The sequence below is a fragment of the Coregonus lavaretus genome, assembly GCF_964263955.1.
Source record: "Coregonus lavaretus genome assembly, chromosome: 24".
NCBI lineage: Eukaryota > Metazoa > Chordata > Actinopteri > Salmoniformes > Salmonidae > Coregonus > Coregonus lavaretus.
In genome coordinates, this window is record NC_140011.1 from 40,068,080 (window position 1) to 40,086,144 (window position 18,065).

General features: G+C 44.9%; 1 protein-coding gene across 2 annotated transcripts; it reads left to right on the forward strand.

Moving 5' to 3' along the window:
* Positions 1–290: 290 nt before the first annotated feature.
* Positions 291–13,120, forward strand: nf2b (NF2, moesin-ezrin-radixin like (MERLIN) tumor suppressor b). 2 transcript variants are annotated; one of them, XM_084140717.1, is made up of 17 exons: positions 291–669; positions 1,347–1,465; positions 1,673–1,798; positions 2,049–2,171; positions 2,464–2,547; positions 2,654–2,722; positions 2,848–2,930; positions 3,309–3,384; positions 6,467–6,604; positions 6,856–6,930; positions 7,037–7,150; positions 7,436–7,558; positions 7,756–7,973; positions 8,570–8,672; positions 8,908–9,038; positions 9,913–10,084; positions 10,955–13,120. In XM_084140717.1, exons 2-17 carry the CDS (start codon positions 1,376–1,378, stop codon positions 11,000–11,002), a joined length of 1,773 nt encoding a protein of 590 aa, XP_083996843.1. In that variant the 5' UTR covers positions 291–669; positions 1,347–1,375; the 3' UTR covers positions 11,003–13,120. The 2 variants fall into 2 exon arrangements, with proteins under 2 accessions (XP_083996843.1, XP_083996842.1); XM_084140716.1 differs by having other exon boundaries at positions 583–669; positions 6,467–6,613.
* The last annotated feature ends 4,945 nt before the right edge of the window (positions 13,121–18,065 follow it).

Consider the following 18,065-nt stretch of genomic DNA (forward strand, 5'->3'; position numbering starts at 1 on the left):
CGTACGTAGTTTCACGATTCCAACGCTATACAATATTACAGAAAACAAGTTAATTATCTCACATCTCGGAAAATATTTGTAATGTTATACTTTTTGTTCACGAAATTCATGCTAATGTTGTCGAGCTAGCACTCAATTGACTGCCATTCTCTCCTTGAAGGAAAGCGCTCCTTGTCCCAGAATTGCCCAGAGTGCACCGCGTAGCCCATTGACGATGCAGGGGCAACGCACACAATGGGCGGTAATAGGATTCCAATTGAGTTTCACATCTCTTCAAACTGATCTCTGCTAGTGCACGCGTATTTGGGAATTCATAGTTAGCTACGTTGTTATTCACGTTCCCATATATTCTGTGTTTAGCTAGCTAGTAATCTGTTTACCGTTCCCTTTTAAAAGCGCCTTCTGTACAAAGTTGTCGAAGTGGCAGTTGTTTAAATATTTTGTCACTATGGATGTTTGGAGAAAGTTTCGTCGCTCCCACAACTTGTATTGGTCCGCTTTCGTGGCGTGTTATTGTAGCCAGTAACGTAACGTTACTGTTAGCTAGCTTAGCATAGGTCGGTGGCTTTCCCAGTCAAATCTCAGCCTTTCCTGTTTACTCTTGGACGGCAGGAGTTGAGCACTTTATTCCAGGGACTCGGCCTAGTCTAGTAGTGACTTTCTTCTAAGGTAAAGGCTTAGCTACATTTCTAAACTTTTTCTGAAGTTAACAGATATGACACCAAAAATGGTATAGACGTTGTTCATCGTTTCTTCTGACTACAGTTACAAAGACGTTTTGCTAACTTACTAAGTTAGCTAGTTTAGCTAGACCAAACACAGGCTACCTTACTTTGCGCATGTGTAAACAAATAGCTAAAACACATTCATGTTGTGAATAATTACACTTGAAGGAATAGCAGTGGTGACACCCTGCAGTTAATTAACTCTATAAAGCTGGAACGAACTGTGTGAGTGAGAAATAATGTTTGCTAACTAGCTAGCTAGTTACGTTAGATGCTGATGGAGGATGGTATTCCATCACAACAAGAGGATAACGTTAGATTCACAATAATTTAGCAACTCATTTAACTAGCTACACGAGACCAGTCTGTTTTTCTGTACTTTGTTTAAGATCGGGTATCTATTGCTTATTATATATTGATACAAAATATTCAGAACTCAAGAAGTTAGTTACTGTACTGTAGCTATCAAAAATGGGATAATCTCGGAACACAGAACCAAATTCTCGCGTGAACGCTAATTTGGGAAAGAGGGGATGTGGGCCTAAATCTGTGCTAGCGAACCATGAAGTTGTTGATGGAATGATGATTGACATGTATTTGGTGGTGTTTTCCCCTCTACAGGTATCTCACCAATCTTCAAGGCCTCCAAAATGTCGATTTTAGGATTAAAAAAGAAACAACCAAAGACTTTTAAGGTCAAAGTCATCACTATGGATGCTGAAATGGAGTTTAGTTGTGAGGTAATGTACTTTTGCCTTATTGTAATGATGACATTACATTTTCGTGTGTATGACAAACAGCAACAGTAGCTGAAATAGTAGTCTTGAATGCCCCCCCCCCCCCCCCCCCCACACACACTTCCTCCCTCAACACGGTCATGTTAGAAAACTGTACAAATAATTATTAATGCTAATATTCTCTGTCACCTCTGCTCCCCCGTCTCTCAGGTGAAATGGAAAGGGAAGGACCTGTTTGATCTGGTGTGTCGGACAGTGGGTCTGAGGGAAACCTGGTTCTTTGGGCTCCGGTACACAGTGAAGGAAACCTATGCATGGCTGAAAACAGAGAAACGGGTGAGTGAGAGACTGAAGGAGAGAAGAGGGGAGCAGGGCTTGAGGGGAGGCAGGAGAAAAGAGGAAGGGATAGGTCTTGATAGGAGAGAGAGAAGGAGTGGAGGGAGGGGTGTGAGAGAAAGAGTGAGGGAGAGGAGTAGATGGGGGGGGGGGGGGGAGGGAGGGAGAGAGAAGGAAAGATAGCAAGAGAATGAAAAAATCAGACGTGTCATTGCCTAACAGTATTGATTTTTTGTTTGTGTGTATGCAGGTCTTGGATCAAGAGGTCCCTAAAGACTCGCCGATAACGTTTCACTTCCTGGCCAAATTCTTCCCAGAGAAGGTAGAAGAAGAGCTGGTGCAGGAAATCACACAACACCTCTTCTTCCTGCAGGTAAAACAACCACAACTGTATTTTAACTCTTGTTAAGGAATCCAGGAATCTAACGATGCGTTGATGTCAATTATGTGTATATATACGCGTCATTGGTTGATGTCAATGGGAGATTAGTACTGCACATCATGGATGTCAAGTTTAGATTCATCTCTTTTATGTTCGAACTTTACTACTGTAGCTTAATTGTCCTGAAGAGTCTCTTGTCATGCCAACTGTTTTAAGACTACCCAGTGTCTCTTCTGAGAAAGGGTTGGGTTAATGTAACGGAAGCATGTCTAATTCCCTCCAGGTGAAAAAGCAAATATTAGACGAGGAGATTTTCTGTTCTCCTGAAGCCTCTGTTCTGTTGGCGTCATACGCTGTTCAAGCCAAGGTAAGGCCTTTGCTTGTGATTATCCTGTGTTGATGTTAATGTATGGGCTGTGTTTTCAAGGCTTCTCCAGATGTAGATCCACATGAATGTCTATTCTCTCATACAGTATGGGGACTATGAACCAAACTTTCACAAGCCAGGGTTCTTGGCCCAGGATGAGCTCCTACCTAAAAGAGTAAGTAGTACCACTTTGGAATAAAAATAAAATAAGGGTATGTGTGTGCGTGATCATGTTATTTGTGTATGTTTGGTCATCTTTTGATGTGTGTGATCATGTTGTTATTTGTTTGTTTTCCACAGGTTCTGATGCAGTACCAGATGACCGCAGACATGTGGGAGGAGAAGATCACAGCCTGGTACGCAGAGCACAGAGGCATCGCCAGGTAAGTCCAGCTGACGCAGCTACTACTACTTATATAGAGAAGTCCTGAAGTACTCCCAGCAGTACACATTCTTGTTGTAGCCTTGGACTAACACACCTAGGGAGCATTCTGCAGCACACCATGTTTTGGAACATTCAGACTGATGATTAGTTGAATAGAATCAGATGTGCTTGTGTGGTTCTACGGCAAAAATGTGTACTGTTGGGGTTACTGGAGGACCGGAGTTGAGAAACACCGCTGTAGATCAATATCTACCAGTACCAGACAAGTCAGATGTTTCTCCCATTGATACAGAACTACATGACCCATTGACTTGTGTTGTTGGGCCAGAGACAGTGTTGTCTAATGATTGATGTTTGGTATGTGTGCTGTTCGCAGGGATGAGGCGGAGATGGACTACCTGAAGATAGCTCAGGACCTGGACATGTATGGAGTCAGCTACTTTGCCATCACTGTGAGTCACTCCTTCAGTCAAACACTTCTCTCTCACTTTGGTTGCGTCCCAATGATATCTCCTTTCTCCTGAAGTGTACACTCGTTCACTACTTTCCACAAATGTAAAAGCATTGGATTGGTGACGGCATGGGCTAGAGGGAGTCTCCACCATGTTTCTTATAACCTCCAGTCAAACAGTAGTTTGTTACCCTCTCTCTTGTGTTTTCATATTGTATAACAGGAATGGGCTGCGGGCAACTGCAGGACTCACTGGCCTGATTGGGGAGAAACTTTTGCCCTAGCCCTAGCTGACACCCACCCACCTGACTCTTTTATAATCAACCAATCACTGCCTCCAGTTTAGAATACAATTAGTTTAATCAGCTGTGTTAGCTAGGGCTGGGGAAAATGTGTGACACCAATCAGGCCGGGAGTAGGACTTGTTGCCCATCCTTGTTTATTTTTTAAATATTTTATTGTCACATACACCGGATAGGTGCAGTGAAATGTGTTGTTTTTGCCATACGGCGCCGGTGGAGCAAATTAAATTCGTCGAGCAGCCGCACACAAGCCTAAGATTACCATGCGCAATGCCAAGCGTCTGCTGGAGTGGTGTAAAGCTCGCCGCCATTGGACTCCGGAGCAGTGGAAACGCATTCTCTGGAGTGATGAATCAAGCTTCACCATCTGGTAGTCCAACGGACTAATCTGGGTTTGGCGGATGCCAGGAGAACATTACCTGCCCGAATGCATGGTGCCAACTGTAAAGTTTGGTGGAAGAGGAATAATGGTCTGGGGCTGTTTTTCATGGTTCGGGCTAGGCCCCTTAGTTCCAGTGAAGGGAAATCTTAACGCTACAGCATACAATAACATTCTAGACTATTCTGTGCTTCAAACTTTGTGGCAACAGTTTGGAGAAGGCCCTTTCCTGTTTCAGCATGCACAAAGCGAGGTCCATACAGAAATTGTTTGTCGAGATCATTGTGGAAAAACTTCACTAGCCTGCACAGAGCTTGACTTCAACCCCATCGGCCACCTTTGGGATGAATTGGAACATTGACTGCGAGCCAGGCCTAATCACCAAACATCAGTGCCCGACCTCACTAATGCTCTTGTGGCTGAATTGAAGCAATGATCCAACATCTAGTGGAAAGCCTTCCCATAAGAGTGGAGGCTGTTATAGCAGCAAAGGGGAGGACCAACTCCATATTAATGCCCATGATTTTGGAATGAAATGTTTGTCGAGCAGATGTCCACATACTTTTGGTCATGTAGTGTATATACAGTGCCTTGCAAAAGTATTCATCCCCCTTGGCGTTTTTCCTATTTTGTTGCATTACAACCTGTAATTTAAATGGATTTTTATTTGGATTTCATGTAATGGACATACACAAAATAGTCCAAATTGGTGAAGTGAAATGAAAAAAAAAACTTGTTTCAAAAAAATCAATAACGGAAAAGTGGTGCATGCATATGTATTCACCCCGTTTGCAATGAAGCCCCTAAATAAGATCAGGTGCAACTAATTACCTTCAGAAGTCACATAATTAGTTAAATAAAGTCCACCTGTGTGCAATCTAAGTGTCACATGAGCTCAGTATATATACACCTGTTCTGAAAGGCCCTAGAGTCTGCAACACCACCAAGCAAGCGGCACCATGAAGACCAAGGAGCTCTCCAAACAGGTCTAGGACAAAGTTGTGGAGAAGTACAGATCAGGGTTGGGTTATAAAAAGATATCCGAAACTTTGAACATCCCACGGAGCACCATTTAAATCCATTATTACAAAATTGAAAGAATATGGCACCACAACAAACCTGCCAAGAGAGGGCCGCCCACCAAAACTCACGGACCAGGCAAGGAGGGCATTAATCAGAGAGGCAACAAAGAGACCAAAGATAACCCTGAAGGAGCTGCAAAGCTCCACAGCGGAGATTGGATGATCTGTCCATATCAAGGAAAACGCTATGTCTGGCGCAAACCCAACACCTCTCATCACCCCGAGGACACCATCCCAGTGAAGCATGGTGGTGGCAGCATCATGCTGTGGGGATGTTTTTCATTGGCAGGGACTGGGAAACTGGTCAGAATTGAAGGAATGATGGATGGCGCTAAATACAGGGAAATTCTTGAGGGAAACCTGTTTGTCTTCCAGAGATTTGAGACTGGGATGGAAGTTCACCTTCCAGCAGGACAATGACCCTAAGCATACTGCTAAAGCAACACTCGAGTGGTTTAAGGGGAAACATTTAAATGTCTTGGAATGGCATAGTCAACGCCCAGACCTCAATCCAATTGAGAATCTGTGGTATGACTTAAAGATTGCTGTACACCAGCAGAACCCATCCAACTTGAAGGAGCTGAAGCTTATAGAGACATACCCCAAGAAACTTGCAGCTGTAATTGCTGCAAAAGGTGGCTCTACAAAGTATTGACTTTGGGGGGTGAATAGTTATGCGTGCTCAAGTTCTGTTTTTTAATCTTATTTTTTGTTTGTTAAACGATAACATTTTGCATCTTCAAAGTGGTAGGCATGTTGTGTAAAAATCCATTTTAATTCCAGGTTGCAATGCAACATAATAGGAAAAACACCAAGGGGGGTGAATACTTTCGCAAGACACTGTATATGGAGATAGTTTAGTGCCTAAAATAAGGGGTTAAATACATGTAAAAAATATGTTGTTTCCTGATATTTCTTATATCTCTCAGATATACTACAGACACTTCAGAACAAACTGAATTTAGATTTTTTGGGGGGGAACTATCTGTTGTTCCATGTAGTGAATCTGTTATTCAATGCATTTCTATTGGCAAATAGCAGTTATGCCAAATTCAATGTTTCATCAAATAGCTAAATGATCCTTGGTATGACCATCTTAAAACAATTCCATATGTTAGCTTATTATTATGGGACCAACGCGTTACATATTGCGTTTTATATTTTTGTTCAGCGACTTAATAGTGCATGTATGAATATTATAATACGTTATGATGTGATATCTCCACAGCAAAGTAATCATGGCACAGACATGCATGAGTTTATATATATATGAATAGTACATGTGTAAATGTTATAATGTATATTTTGATATCTCCACAGCAAAATAAACGAGACACAGACCTGCTCCTCGGTGTAGATGCCCAGGGCCTTCATATTTACAGCCCCAACAGCAAACTGAACCCCAACAAGTCTTTCCCCTGGAGCGGCATCCGCAACATCTCCTACAGCGAGAAGGAGGTAACCACGGTGAATCTGCTATTATTTATTTATTTATTTATTTATTTAATTTTCATTCAATTAAAAATACATCTCTGGCGTTATGGCTACCTAGCCACGTTAAACCGGCCTGCTCTCGCGAGCTCACATTCTGTTTTACGTGAAGTAAAAACGAAATGTGATCGCATCATTCTGGTTTCCCTAAGTTAATGGCTACCATCTACTACACAGATGATAACATGTTATTAACTTTGTCCTATCCCCTGGTACAGTTCACAATAAAACCTCTGGACAAGAAGAAAGATGTTTTCAAATTCTACTCCTCCCAACTGAGAGTCAACAAACTGGTAGGTTGTTGTTTGTAGGAAGTCAGAGTTAGCGCCAGTTTTAACCTCATCTGGGAAAGCCCATTTTAACCTGCTCCTGTGTGTGTGTGTGTGTGTGTGTGTTCAGATCCTGCAGCTGTGCATTGGGAACCATGACCTCTTCATGAGGAGGAGGAAGGTGGACTCCATCGAGGTGCAGCAGATGAAGTCTCAGGCCAAGGAGGAGAAGGCCCGCAAAAAGGTTAGCTCTCAACACATCCACATCCACGCTACTCTACCACCTCCCTGTATTTGTGTCATTGTGTCGTTTTCAGAGATATGCAGTGTTTCTATATAGACTTAGTATCTTTTCATTGAAAAATACTGGCAGCTATGTTTTGAACATAGCACTCTGTTCATGTCAGTTGCTAGCCAGTCTGTTCTCTGATTGGCTGTTCTGCCTATCTGTCTGCAGGCAGAGGGTTCTGATTGGTTGCGAGTGATATTGTTTGTTCTCTGATTGGCTGTACTGCCTGTCCGTCTGCAGGTGGAGCGTCAGATCCTGGCGCGTGAGAAGCAAATGAGGGAGGAGGCAGAAAGAGCGAAGGAGGAGATGGAGAGACGGCTGTTCCAGCTGCAGGACGAGGCACGGCTGGCCAATGAGGCGCTGGTGAGGGTGGCGTCTGTTCCATGAGGGCGGGGTCTCCTTAGGAATGTTTATGAACTGTCTATAAGTGTTGAGTCTACTTATGAAGGTGTTGTGTCTGCTTATGAAGGTGTTGTCTGCTTATGAAGGTGTCTGCTTATGAAGGTGTTGTGTCTGCTTATGAAGGTGTCTGCTTATGAAGGTGTTGTGTCTGTTCGTAGCTGCGTTCAGAGGAGACTGCAGACCTGCTGGCGGAGAAGGCCCAGATTGCCGAGGAGGAGGCCAAGCTGTTGGCCCACAAGGCTGCCGAGGCGGAGCAGGAGAGGCAGAGGATAGAGGCCACGGCCCTCAAGACCAAGGAGGAGAAGAGACTGATGGAGCAGAAGATGAGGGAGGCAGAGCAGCTGGCCGTCAAACTGGTGGAGCAGTCAGAGAGGAGGTACAGATATTACTGTCAATATTCATGTTGTTATTATTAGTGTTTTAGTTGAAGAATAAGTAGTAGTAAAGGTCAAATGTAGCCACGAGCAGCAGGAGGAACGGCGGAGGTAGCAGATGAGCTTAAAGCAGCAGCAGGAGGAACGGCGGAGATAGCAGATGAGCTTAAAGCAGCCGCAGGAGGAACGGCAGAGATAGCAGATTAGTTTAAAGCAGCCGCAGGAGGAACGGCAGAGATAGCAGATGAGCATAAAGCAGCCGCAGGAGGACAGGCAGAGATAGCAGATTAGTTTAAAGCAGCCGCAGGAGGACAGGCAGAGATAGCAGATTAGTTTAAAGCAGCCGCAGCAGGAATGGCATAGATAGCAGATGAGCTTAACCTAAGACAATGTATTCACACAGAGTGTCTGAACATGTGCCTGGGGTGCGCTTCGCTGTGCACCATTGTGATAGCTGCGGGACCAAAACAGCAGAGAAGTTTAGCCTCCCACTTGGCGCTCTTGGTTCTAAAAGTCGGCCCAGCTCTGCTGTGTACTTTGTGCGTTGCTGACTCTACCTTGAAGTCAATGAACAGTAAGTAGCGGTTCCTCCCTGCAGGTCGAAGGAGGCGGACCATCTGAAGCAGGACCTGACGGAGGCCAAGGATGCTGAGAGGAGAGCCAAGCAGAAACTCCTGGAGATCACCAAGACCACTTACCCGGTACAGAAAACTAGAACCCTAACCAAGACCACTTACCCGGTACCTGAACCATCATTTTAGAGCTCACCACTACTACAATCACCACTATGACATACCCAGTACACTCCACACCATAACCATACTGATCATGTCTAACAACAGACAGTAGAGGTCATCAAAACCACATCCTCCATTTTTCCTGGCCCCTCTCTCTAACTGGTCCCTCTCTTTTTCTCTCTCACTGTGTGTGTTCCAGCTCATAGCGGCCTACTCCACCCCCCCTCCTCCCCCAGAAGGAGGAGACCTAGCTCTGGGATCCGGATCGATGCGGATCGACTTTAAAGACTCTGATATGAAGAGACTGTCAATGGAGATAGAGAGGGAGAGGTGAGCTGGGCTCCCTCCCAAATGGCATCCCATTTCCTATGTAGTGCACAAATTTTGACAAGGGTCCATAGGGCTCTGGTCTAAAGTAGTGCACTAGATAGGGGACACAGTGTCATTTGGGACACAACCCTGGAGCTTGGGCTGCGTTTCATTCCAAAAAGTTTTTCCCTTTTCTCATGACCTTGTTTACTCTGCTTCGAAAACTGATATTGTTACATAGGTGAAGGCTATCTCACTCTCTCTCTGCCCTCCACCCTCTCTCCCTCCACCCTCTCTCGCTCTCTCTCTGCCCTCCACCCTCTCTCCCTCCACCCTCTCTCCCTCCCTCTCTCCCTCCACCCTCTCTCCCTCCCTCTCTCCCTCCACCCTCTCTCGCTCTCTCTCTGCCCTCCACCCTCTCTCCCTCCACCCTCTCTCCCTCCACCCTCTCTCTCTCCCTCCACCCTCTCTCCCTCCACCCTCTCCCTCCACCCTCTCTCGCTCTCTCTCTGCCCTCCACCCTCTCTCCCTCCCTCTCTCCCTCCACCCTCTCTCCCTCCACCCTCTCTCGCTCTCTCTCTGCCCTCCACCCTCTCTCCCTCCACCCTCTCTCCCTCCCTCTCTCCCTCCACCCTCTCTCCCTCCCTCTCTCCCTCCACCCTCTCTCGCTCTCTCTCTGCCCTCCACCCTCTCTCCCTCCACCCTCTCTCCCTCCACCCTCTCTCTCTCCCTCCACCCTCTCTCCCTCCACCCTCTCCCTCCACCCTCTCTCGCTCTCTCTCTGCCCTCCACCCTCTCTCCCTCCCTCTCTCCCTCCACCCTCTCTCCCTCCCTCTCTCCCTCCACCCTCTCTCGCTCCCTCTCTCCCTCCACCCTCTCTCGCTCCCTCTCCCAGACTGGAGTACGTGGAGAAGAGTAAACACCTGCAGGACCAGCTGAAGGAGCTGAAGTCGGAGATTGAGTCTCTGAAGCTGGAGGAGCAGCAGCAGCAGCAGGCTGGGGTCTACGGCCTCCGCAACGAGTCCCGCGGCTACCCCCCAGAACCACCCTACATGCCCCATAGTAATGTAAGAACTACCCCCAGAACCACCCTACATGCCCCATAGTAATGTAAGAACTACTCCCCAGAACCACCCTACATGCCCCATAGTAATGTAAGAAGTACCCCCCCAGAACCACCCTACATGCCCCATAGTAATGTAAGAAGTACCCCCCCAGAACCACCCTACATGCCCCATAGTAATGTAAGGACTACCCCCAGAACCACCCTACATGCCCCATAGTAATGTAAGAACTACCCCCAGAACCACCCTACATGCCCCATAGTAATGTAAGAAGTACCCCCCCCAGAACCACCCTACATGCCCCATAGTAATGTAAGAAGTACCCCCCCAGAACCACCCTACATGCCCCATAGTAATGTAAGAACTACCACCAGAACCACCCTACATGCCCCATAGTAATGTAAGAACTACCCCCCCAGAACCACCCTACATGCCCCATAGTAATGTAAGAACTACCCCCCAGAACCACCCTACATGCCCCATAGTAATGTAAGAACTACCCCCCAGAACCACCCTACATGCCCCATAGTAATGTAAGAAGTACCCCCCCAGAACCACCCTACATGCCCATAGTAATGTAAGAACTACCCCCAGAACCACCCTAAATGCCCCATAGTAATGTAAGAACTACTCCCCAGAACCACCCTACATGCCCCATAGTAATGTAAGAACTACCCCCAGAACCACCCTACATGCCCCATAGTAATGTAAGAACTACCCCCAGAACCACCCTACATGCCCCATAGTAATGTAAGAACTACTCCCAGAACCACCCTACATGCCCCATAGTAATGTAAGGACCAGGAAAAACTCAGGGGCCCGTTTAAGAGATGTAGTTTTCCTTCTCAAACATTTTTGTCTTTGTTCTTTCAGAGAAACTCCGCCTACATGGCTCAGATGGCTTTTTTTGAGGAAGTGTGATCCAACTGCCATTGGATGAAACAGGGCTAGGCTAAGTGCCATTGGAAGACACGCAGGGAGGCGGGACATTGGTTGTGACTCATCGTTCCTGAATACCAAGATATGCCTACTTCATCTATTTTTGTTTTGTGCCTGACAAAAGGAACACACACACACACACACTCCCACACTCCCAGTGACACTCCAGAAGACTGTGTGCTTTGGAAAGATTTGTATTCCTCAGATGACACACACACACACCACAACACTGCAGGTTTTCCTTCCAGTTTTCCGTTATGTTTTATGAACTTTATAATACACTATTTGATACAGCCCTAGTTACACTGCCTGTGGGCGTATATTATCAAAGACGGTGCTGTGTTCTGTGGAAGTGTTTTACTTTAATGTTTGCTTTTTAAAGGGATGCCTGGTAGTGTGATAGAGATTTGACAGAGGTATATTATCCAATATGACTGACTCTACACTACAGTGTGCCTTTAGGAGTATACCCCTCTCCTCTCTCTCTCTCTCTCTCAGCGACCAGGATCATGTCTGTCAAGCTACCAGGTTTCAGGTGTGATACCTTGCCTTCGCTGAATAATGTCTTACTTTACTCAGTCGTTGTTGTTGTTGTAGCATGGTTGTCTGATCGCCTCTAGAGCAACATGCATGTGTCTTAGCCTCACATTATGTCCGTTCTGGATGCTCCTCCTAACCATTATCAATTCAAAACTGTCATTTCAACACTTCTCTTTTTTTGTGTGTTTTAGTTCGTTGACGTACCTTAATATGCAATCCCTCGTTCACTAGTGCCTGTTATGCAACGTCCCAAAAAGCACTCTATTCCCTATTTAGTGCACTGCTTTTGACCAGGGCCCTATTTAGTGCACTGCTTTTGACCAGGGCCCTATTTAGTGCACTGCTTTTGACCAGGGCCCTATTTAGTGCACTGCTTTTGACCAGGGCCCTATTGAGTGCACTGCTTTTGACCAGGGCCCTATTTAGTGCACTGCTTTTGACCAGGGCCCTATTTAGTGCACTGCTTTTGACCAGGGCCCTATTTAGTGCACTGCTTTTGACCAGGGCCCTATTTAGTGCACTGCTTTTGACCAGGGCCCTATTTAGTGCACTGCTTTTGACCAGGGCCCTATTTAGTGCATATAGGGTGACATTTGGGACGCAGCCCTGCCTGGAGTGTCCAACACCTCTGGGGTGGGTTTAACTCCAACACCTCTGGGGTGGGTTTAACTCCAACACCTCTGGGGTGGGTTTAACTCCAACACCTCTGGGGTGGGTTTAACTCCAACACCTCTGGGGTGGGTTTAACTCCAACACCTCTGGGGTGGGTTTAACTCCAACACCTCTGGGGTGGGTTTAACTCCAACACCTCTGGGGTGGGTTTAACTCCAACACCTCTGGGGTGGGTTTAGCACTCAGACAAGAGTCCGCTTCTCTTCTGATTTATACTACATCTTGTTAGTGCTTAGCTCTAGAAAAAGAAGTGAAGCCACTCAGGGAGAGAGAGAGAGAGATTTGTTATTGTGAGGGAAGTAGATTTTAGATTGATGTAATAACTCATGGTTAAGGGTTGGGGTCAATTCCATTTCACAGTGACTCTTTTAAAATATAGAAACGATCTGAAAATAACGGACTATAGTAAGATTATAATGCCTATTGACTGAGTTGAAATGGTCTTGACCCAACCTTTGCTGTGTTTTTTTTGATGAGAGCCATGTCTTACGTGGTCAGATGTCCTAACTAACAGAACGCTGCTTGGCAGATTATGCAACATTTTAAAGGCTGGGGGTTGGTTTGGCATTTGTGTGGCCGCAGACACCTGCACATACAGACACACAGCCGTGTGTTCAAAACGTGTCAATATCACATTTTAAGTTACTTAAATGCAATGTAAACCCTACATTTATTGGTCATTTTTTTATTGTAATATAAATAAATTATTGTGAGATCTGTTGGGAAATGGAAGTTTCGTCTAACCGATGTCAGGTTTGAATTGAAATGGAGTTGTTTTGGATGGCAAGATATCACACTCTCAGCATAACTGTTGTGTACATGTGTTCTTCATTTCTGATGGTTATACCTACGTATGTCTGTAGAATAAATAGAATAGTGGTCTTGGTTGCTATCATGTTAACTCCTTTTGTTGTTTATCTGAAACTAGAAAGTCTCTGACTTTATTTACTGTTCTTGAATGAACCATTCCTGCTTTTTCGTCCTCTTCCTCCCCCTTATCCTCCTCCTCCCTCTCTCGCACTCCTCCTTTTCATGATGTGTTCATCAGCTTTAAAGGTCTTAAGTGTCACGTCAGTTTAAGCAACTGTTTGTTTTAATGGATGACCTCCGATCTGTTCCATATCTACAGGTTTACTGTGATCGGCCATCTCCGTCCCAAATGGAACCCTATTCCCTATATAGTGCACTACTTTTGACCAGGGCCAGCATCAGGCTCTGGTCAACAGTAGTGCACTATACAGGGGGAATAGGGTTCCATTTGGGTTCACAGTAACCATATGGCTGTGTCTCAACACTCTGTCATGGCGTCCTTTCATTTTAGGGCGGTTAGTAACCTAGCGGTTAGTTAGGCCAGTAACCGGCCTAAAAGGTTGCTGGTTCGAATACCTGAGCCGACAAGGTGAAAAATGTGCCCTTGAGCAAGGCACCTAACCCTACTTTGCTCCTTTGCGCCGTACAACTATGGCTGACCCTGTAAAACACATTTCACTGCTAATATCCAGTGTGTGTGACGAAATATATATATATATTTTTTAACAACCTTGATTCTGTTCCTTCATTGCCACTAGTCAATTCTAGAGGTGTAGAGGTTTCCTCCCTGTTGCTGTCACCTATCATGCCCTGCCATATCAGCGGCCGTAGAGGAAAGGTGGCAAGGGAAGGAAGCTAGGTAACACTATCGAGACACAGCCAGGGAGGGACACGCTACAAAAGCAAGTCACAATGTCTGAGTGCCGAGATTAAATGTTTTTAGTGCTGTTTTTTGCGTTTTGTCGTAAGCGAATCAATGCTGTCAAAGGGCTTGGCTGTTGCTTATAAAAAAACTAATATACATTAACAATGCCTGTTTGTCACAGTTCTTGATGGTTATAGTCTTGAAGTTGTACAACTCTAGTCTAACAAGTTTGATTTATGTTTCTTGTGTTTGATGTTTGGAATACATTTGAGAAGACAGATTGATTTTTGAGGGATAAAGTGTTAAGATCACTCTATTGGTTAATTGCACACAAGGTCCAACCAAAATGTTACTTCCGCTTTTAACCCAACCCCTCCGAAAGACACATCTAGGTTTTGATGCCAGCTCACTTTCTGCCTGAATATTTATTATTGGCAGACCCGGGATTCGAACTAGCAACCCTCTACCTCTAACCGCTAGGCTACCTGCCACACCAAAGACAGATTGATTGTTGGGGATGAAGTGTTGTCAAAGATAATAGAAAAAGGAAGTGAGAGTCCAAATGAAGCCGTACTTTATACATTTGGTGCTTATGCTGTACAACTTTAGTCTAACAAGTTAGATTCATGATAAATGTGTTTTGCTGATATTGGTAATCAAATTGTTTGTGAAACACTTCAGTGTTTGCAGATCTGTAAGGTGGAAACAAAATGGTGGAATCTCCACCACTGCTCATACCTATCCAGACCCTTCAAATCTGCTCGCATCGAAGGGTTAGGGCCAAGGGGTAGAGAGGGATTTGGGACTGGCTGACTGTGTCCACACTGTACCACTCTGATGTTCCACTAGAGGGGAGAAGAGATCCAGCTATTCTTGCTGGATGAGAAGTAAGCAGCTGATTCTCACCAATAGAATCATGGAGGAGATGGAGAGGGAGAATGCAGGTGGAGTACGGATATGAATGTACATGTTTGTTTGAATGTACCTACTTGTCGAACATCTCATTCCAAAATCATGGGCATTAATATGGAGTTGGTCCCCCCTTTGCTGCTATAACAGCCTCCACTCTTCTGGGAAGTCTTTCCACAAGATGTTGGAACATTGCTGCAGGGACTTGCTTCCATTCAGCCACAAGCGCATTAGTGAGGTCGGGCACTACTGTTTGGCGATTAGGTCCGCTGTCGGCATTTAAATTCATCCCAAAGGTCTTTGATGGAGTTGAGGTCAGGGCTCTGCAGGCCAGTCAAGTTCTTCCACACCGATCTCGACAAACCATTTCTGTATGGACTTCGCTTTGTGCACGGGGGCATTATCATGCTGAAACAGGAAAGGCCCTTCCCCAAACTGTTGCCACAAAGTTGGAAGCACAGAATCGTCTTAAATGTCATTGTATGCTGTAGCATTATGCTTTCCCTTCACTGGAACTAAGGGACCTAGCCCAAACCATGAAAAACAGCCCCAGACTATTATTCCTCCTCCACCAAACTTTACAGTTGGCACTATGCATTGCGGCAGGTATCGTTCTCCTGGTATCCGCCAAACCCAGATTCATCCGTTGGACTGCCAGATGATGATGCGTGATTCAACACTCCAGAGAACGCGTTTCCGCTGCTCCAGAGTCCAATGGCGGCGAGCTTTACACAATTCCAGCCGACGCTTGGCATTGCACATGGTGATCTTAGGCTTGTGTGCGGCTGCTCAGCTATGGAAACCCATTTCATAAAGCTCCCGACGAACAGTTATTGTGCTGACATTGCTTCCAGAGGCAGTTTGGAACTCAGTAATGAGTGTTGCAACATAGCTGACCAAAGTTGTAAATACAGAAAAAAAAAGTTGCCGGGTAATGTGTATTACATTTTAGTCATTTAGCAGACGCTCTTATCCAGAGCGACTTACAGTTAGTGAGTGCATCCATTTTTCTTACTGGCCCCCGTGGGAATCGAACCCACAACCCTGGCGTTGCAAGCGCCATGCTCTACCAACTGATTTACAGGAGGCCTGTCTTTCAAATCGTCGAATGTTCTCAAACCATAACTGTTCATGATATCGGCAAGGTTACGGATTCCACATTTGGACCATTGGGGGGATGCAAAAGGCTGCCCTCCAGATCGCAAGGCATTATTGTGAAATATTGGAGTATGTGCATGCCATTTTGATTCCCAGTTACATTGTTTTTCAATTTTGCGCCAAATAGAAATAGTTTGAGCAATAATAGGATCAGAGTGTAGTTTATATTGTTTAAGGGACATATCAGTGAAGACCACCTCTTCCAGGGCAATAGGAGACGCCATATTTCTCTCTATATTCATTCGGGGGAAGAAGAATCATGTCTAAACCAATTTAGTATGGGATGAAATGCTAGTGCCTGGAAAAACAATTACAAATTTGGTATGGATAGTCCTACGTCTTTCCCTCTTTGTTAATTTTATCCAGGCTCGCTTACCTTGCCATATACATTTTGAAACCACACTATGGATTTCATCCCAATCGCTAGAAGGGGGAGACAAGGGAAGCATTGAACTACAGAAATTCAGCCGTGGGTATATATTAATTTGGACCATAAATATTTTGCAGGTTAAAGCAACTGGGATATTAGTCAATTTACTGAGGTCGGATTGAATTGAGTTGAACATTCTGTTAAAGGTTCTGGCGATGGTTTTATCTAAGGAAGGAAATATATCTATTCCCAAATATTTAAAATGGGAAACGATTGGGATTCCATAAGTAGAGATGGAGTCCTCCATCGGGGTCTTGAGAGGCAGTAGGGAAGATTTGGTTAGATTTATTTTATAACTTGAGATGGAGCTTAATTTGTCTGTGATCTTCAAAGCTTTTGGGAGGGATTGAGATACATTGTCTAGATTAAGTAAGATATCGTCAGCGTATAATGAGATGACGTGATCCGTAGAATTGAGAGATATTGGTGTAATTTATTTTGATTGTCGAATTGCCTGGGCCAGGGGCTCCATAGACAATAAAAATAGCAGAGGTGAGATGGGATCACCTTGCGTCAATTACCATGGAAGACATGGTTAAGTCTAACTCAATGGATGCAAATTCTGCTCTCTGTTTAATCAATAGTTGTAGTTCTGTCTTGACTTTGAAGAAAGTAGTCGCTACCTGGTCTGAAAAAAAGTGTTTGTTAACAACTTTTACAATTCTGATATCTTCTTTATTGGGATTTATTCAGCCCAGATGCAAATGTAGTTGCATTGTTTTTAATAAACCTTCAATAGCATCCCATAAAATCCAAGGATAATTGACTGAATTTTTGTTGATCATTATGAATTCATTGAATTCAGTTTCAAATTGTTCACAGAAAGTAGGCTTTTGTAGTAAGGAAACATTAAAGAGCCATCTTGATCCAGGCTCTGTCGTAGCCGGCCGTGACCGGGAGACCCATGGGGCGGCGCACAATTGGCCCAGCGTTGTCCAGGGTAGGGGAGGGAATGGCCGGCAGGGAAGTAGCTCAGTTGGTAGAGTATGGCGTTTGCAACGCCAGGGTTGTGGGTTCGATTCCCACGGGGGGCCAGTATGAAAAAAATTAAATAATAATAATGTATGCACTCACTAACTGTTTTAGGACATTCTGACATTTGTATCTGGCAGTAATAAGTATGATGATCTTCGTCTCGGGCCTAACAACACCCTGTGCCAATATATCATCCAAACACCTGCTTCGAGGGCATTATCACTTTTATAGAATGGGTTACCAACATATTCAAATAATGATTGACATATTTTCATTAAAAAACTTATTTTGATGAATTTATTCATACTACTTCATCCTTCCAAAAGAGAGTCCCGACACAAATCTAGGGTTGCTCCCCAAGCCGGCTGGTCTTTCGTTCTATCGGTTTGGTTGCTAGAGACGTGACCCAGTCGTTCAGTCTTTTTGTTCTGTATCTGTGGACGCGACCCAGTTGTTCATTCTAAATGTTCCATTGTCATACTGGCTGGCAACGTTCTTATCACATGCTTGCTAGCTAGCCAACTACGGCTAATTTACAGTCACGTCAAAAAGTGCAGTCAGAATAACAGCAAAGTAGCCGCGTTTGCATTTGTTTAAGCTGTGACATTTATTTGGATACATTTGGTAACATCCATAACAATGAGCTAATGAGGCGCGATTTCGCCTGGCATAGAAAATGTGCTCAC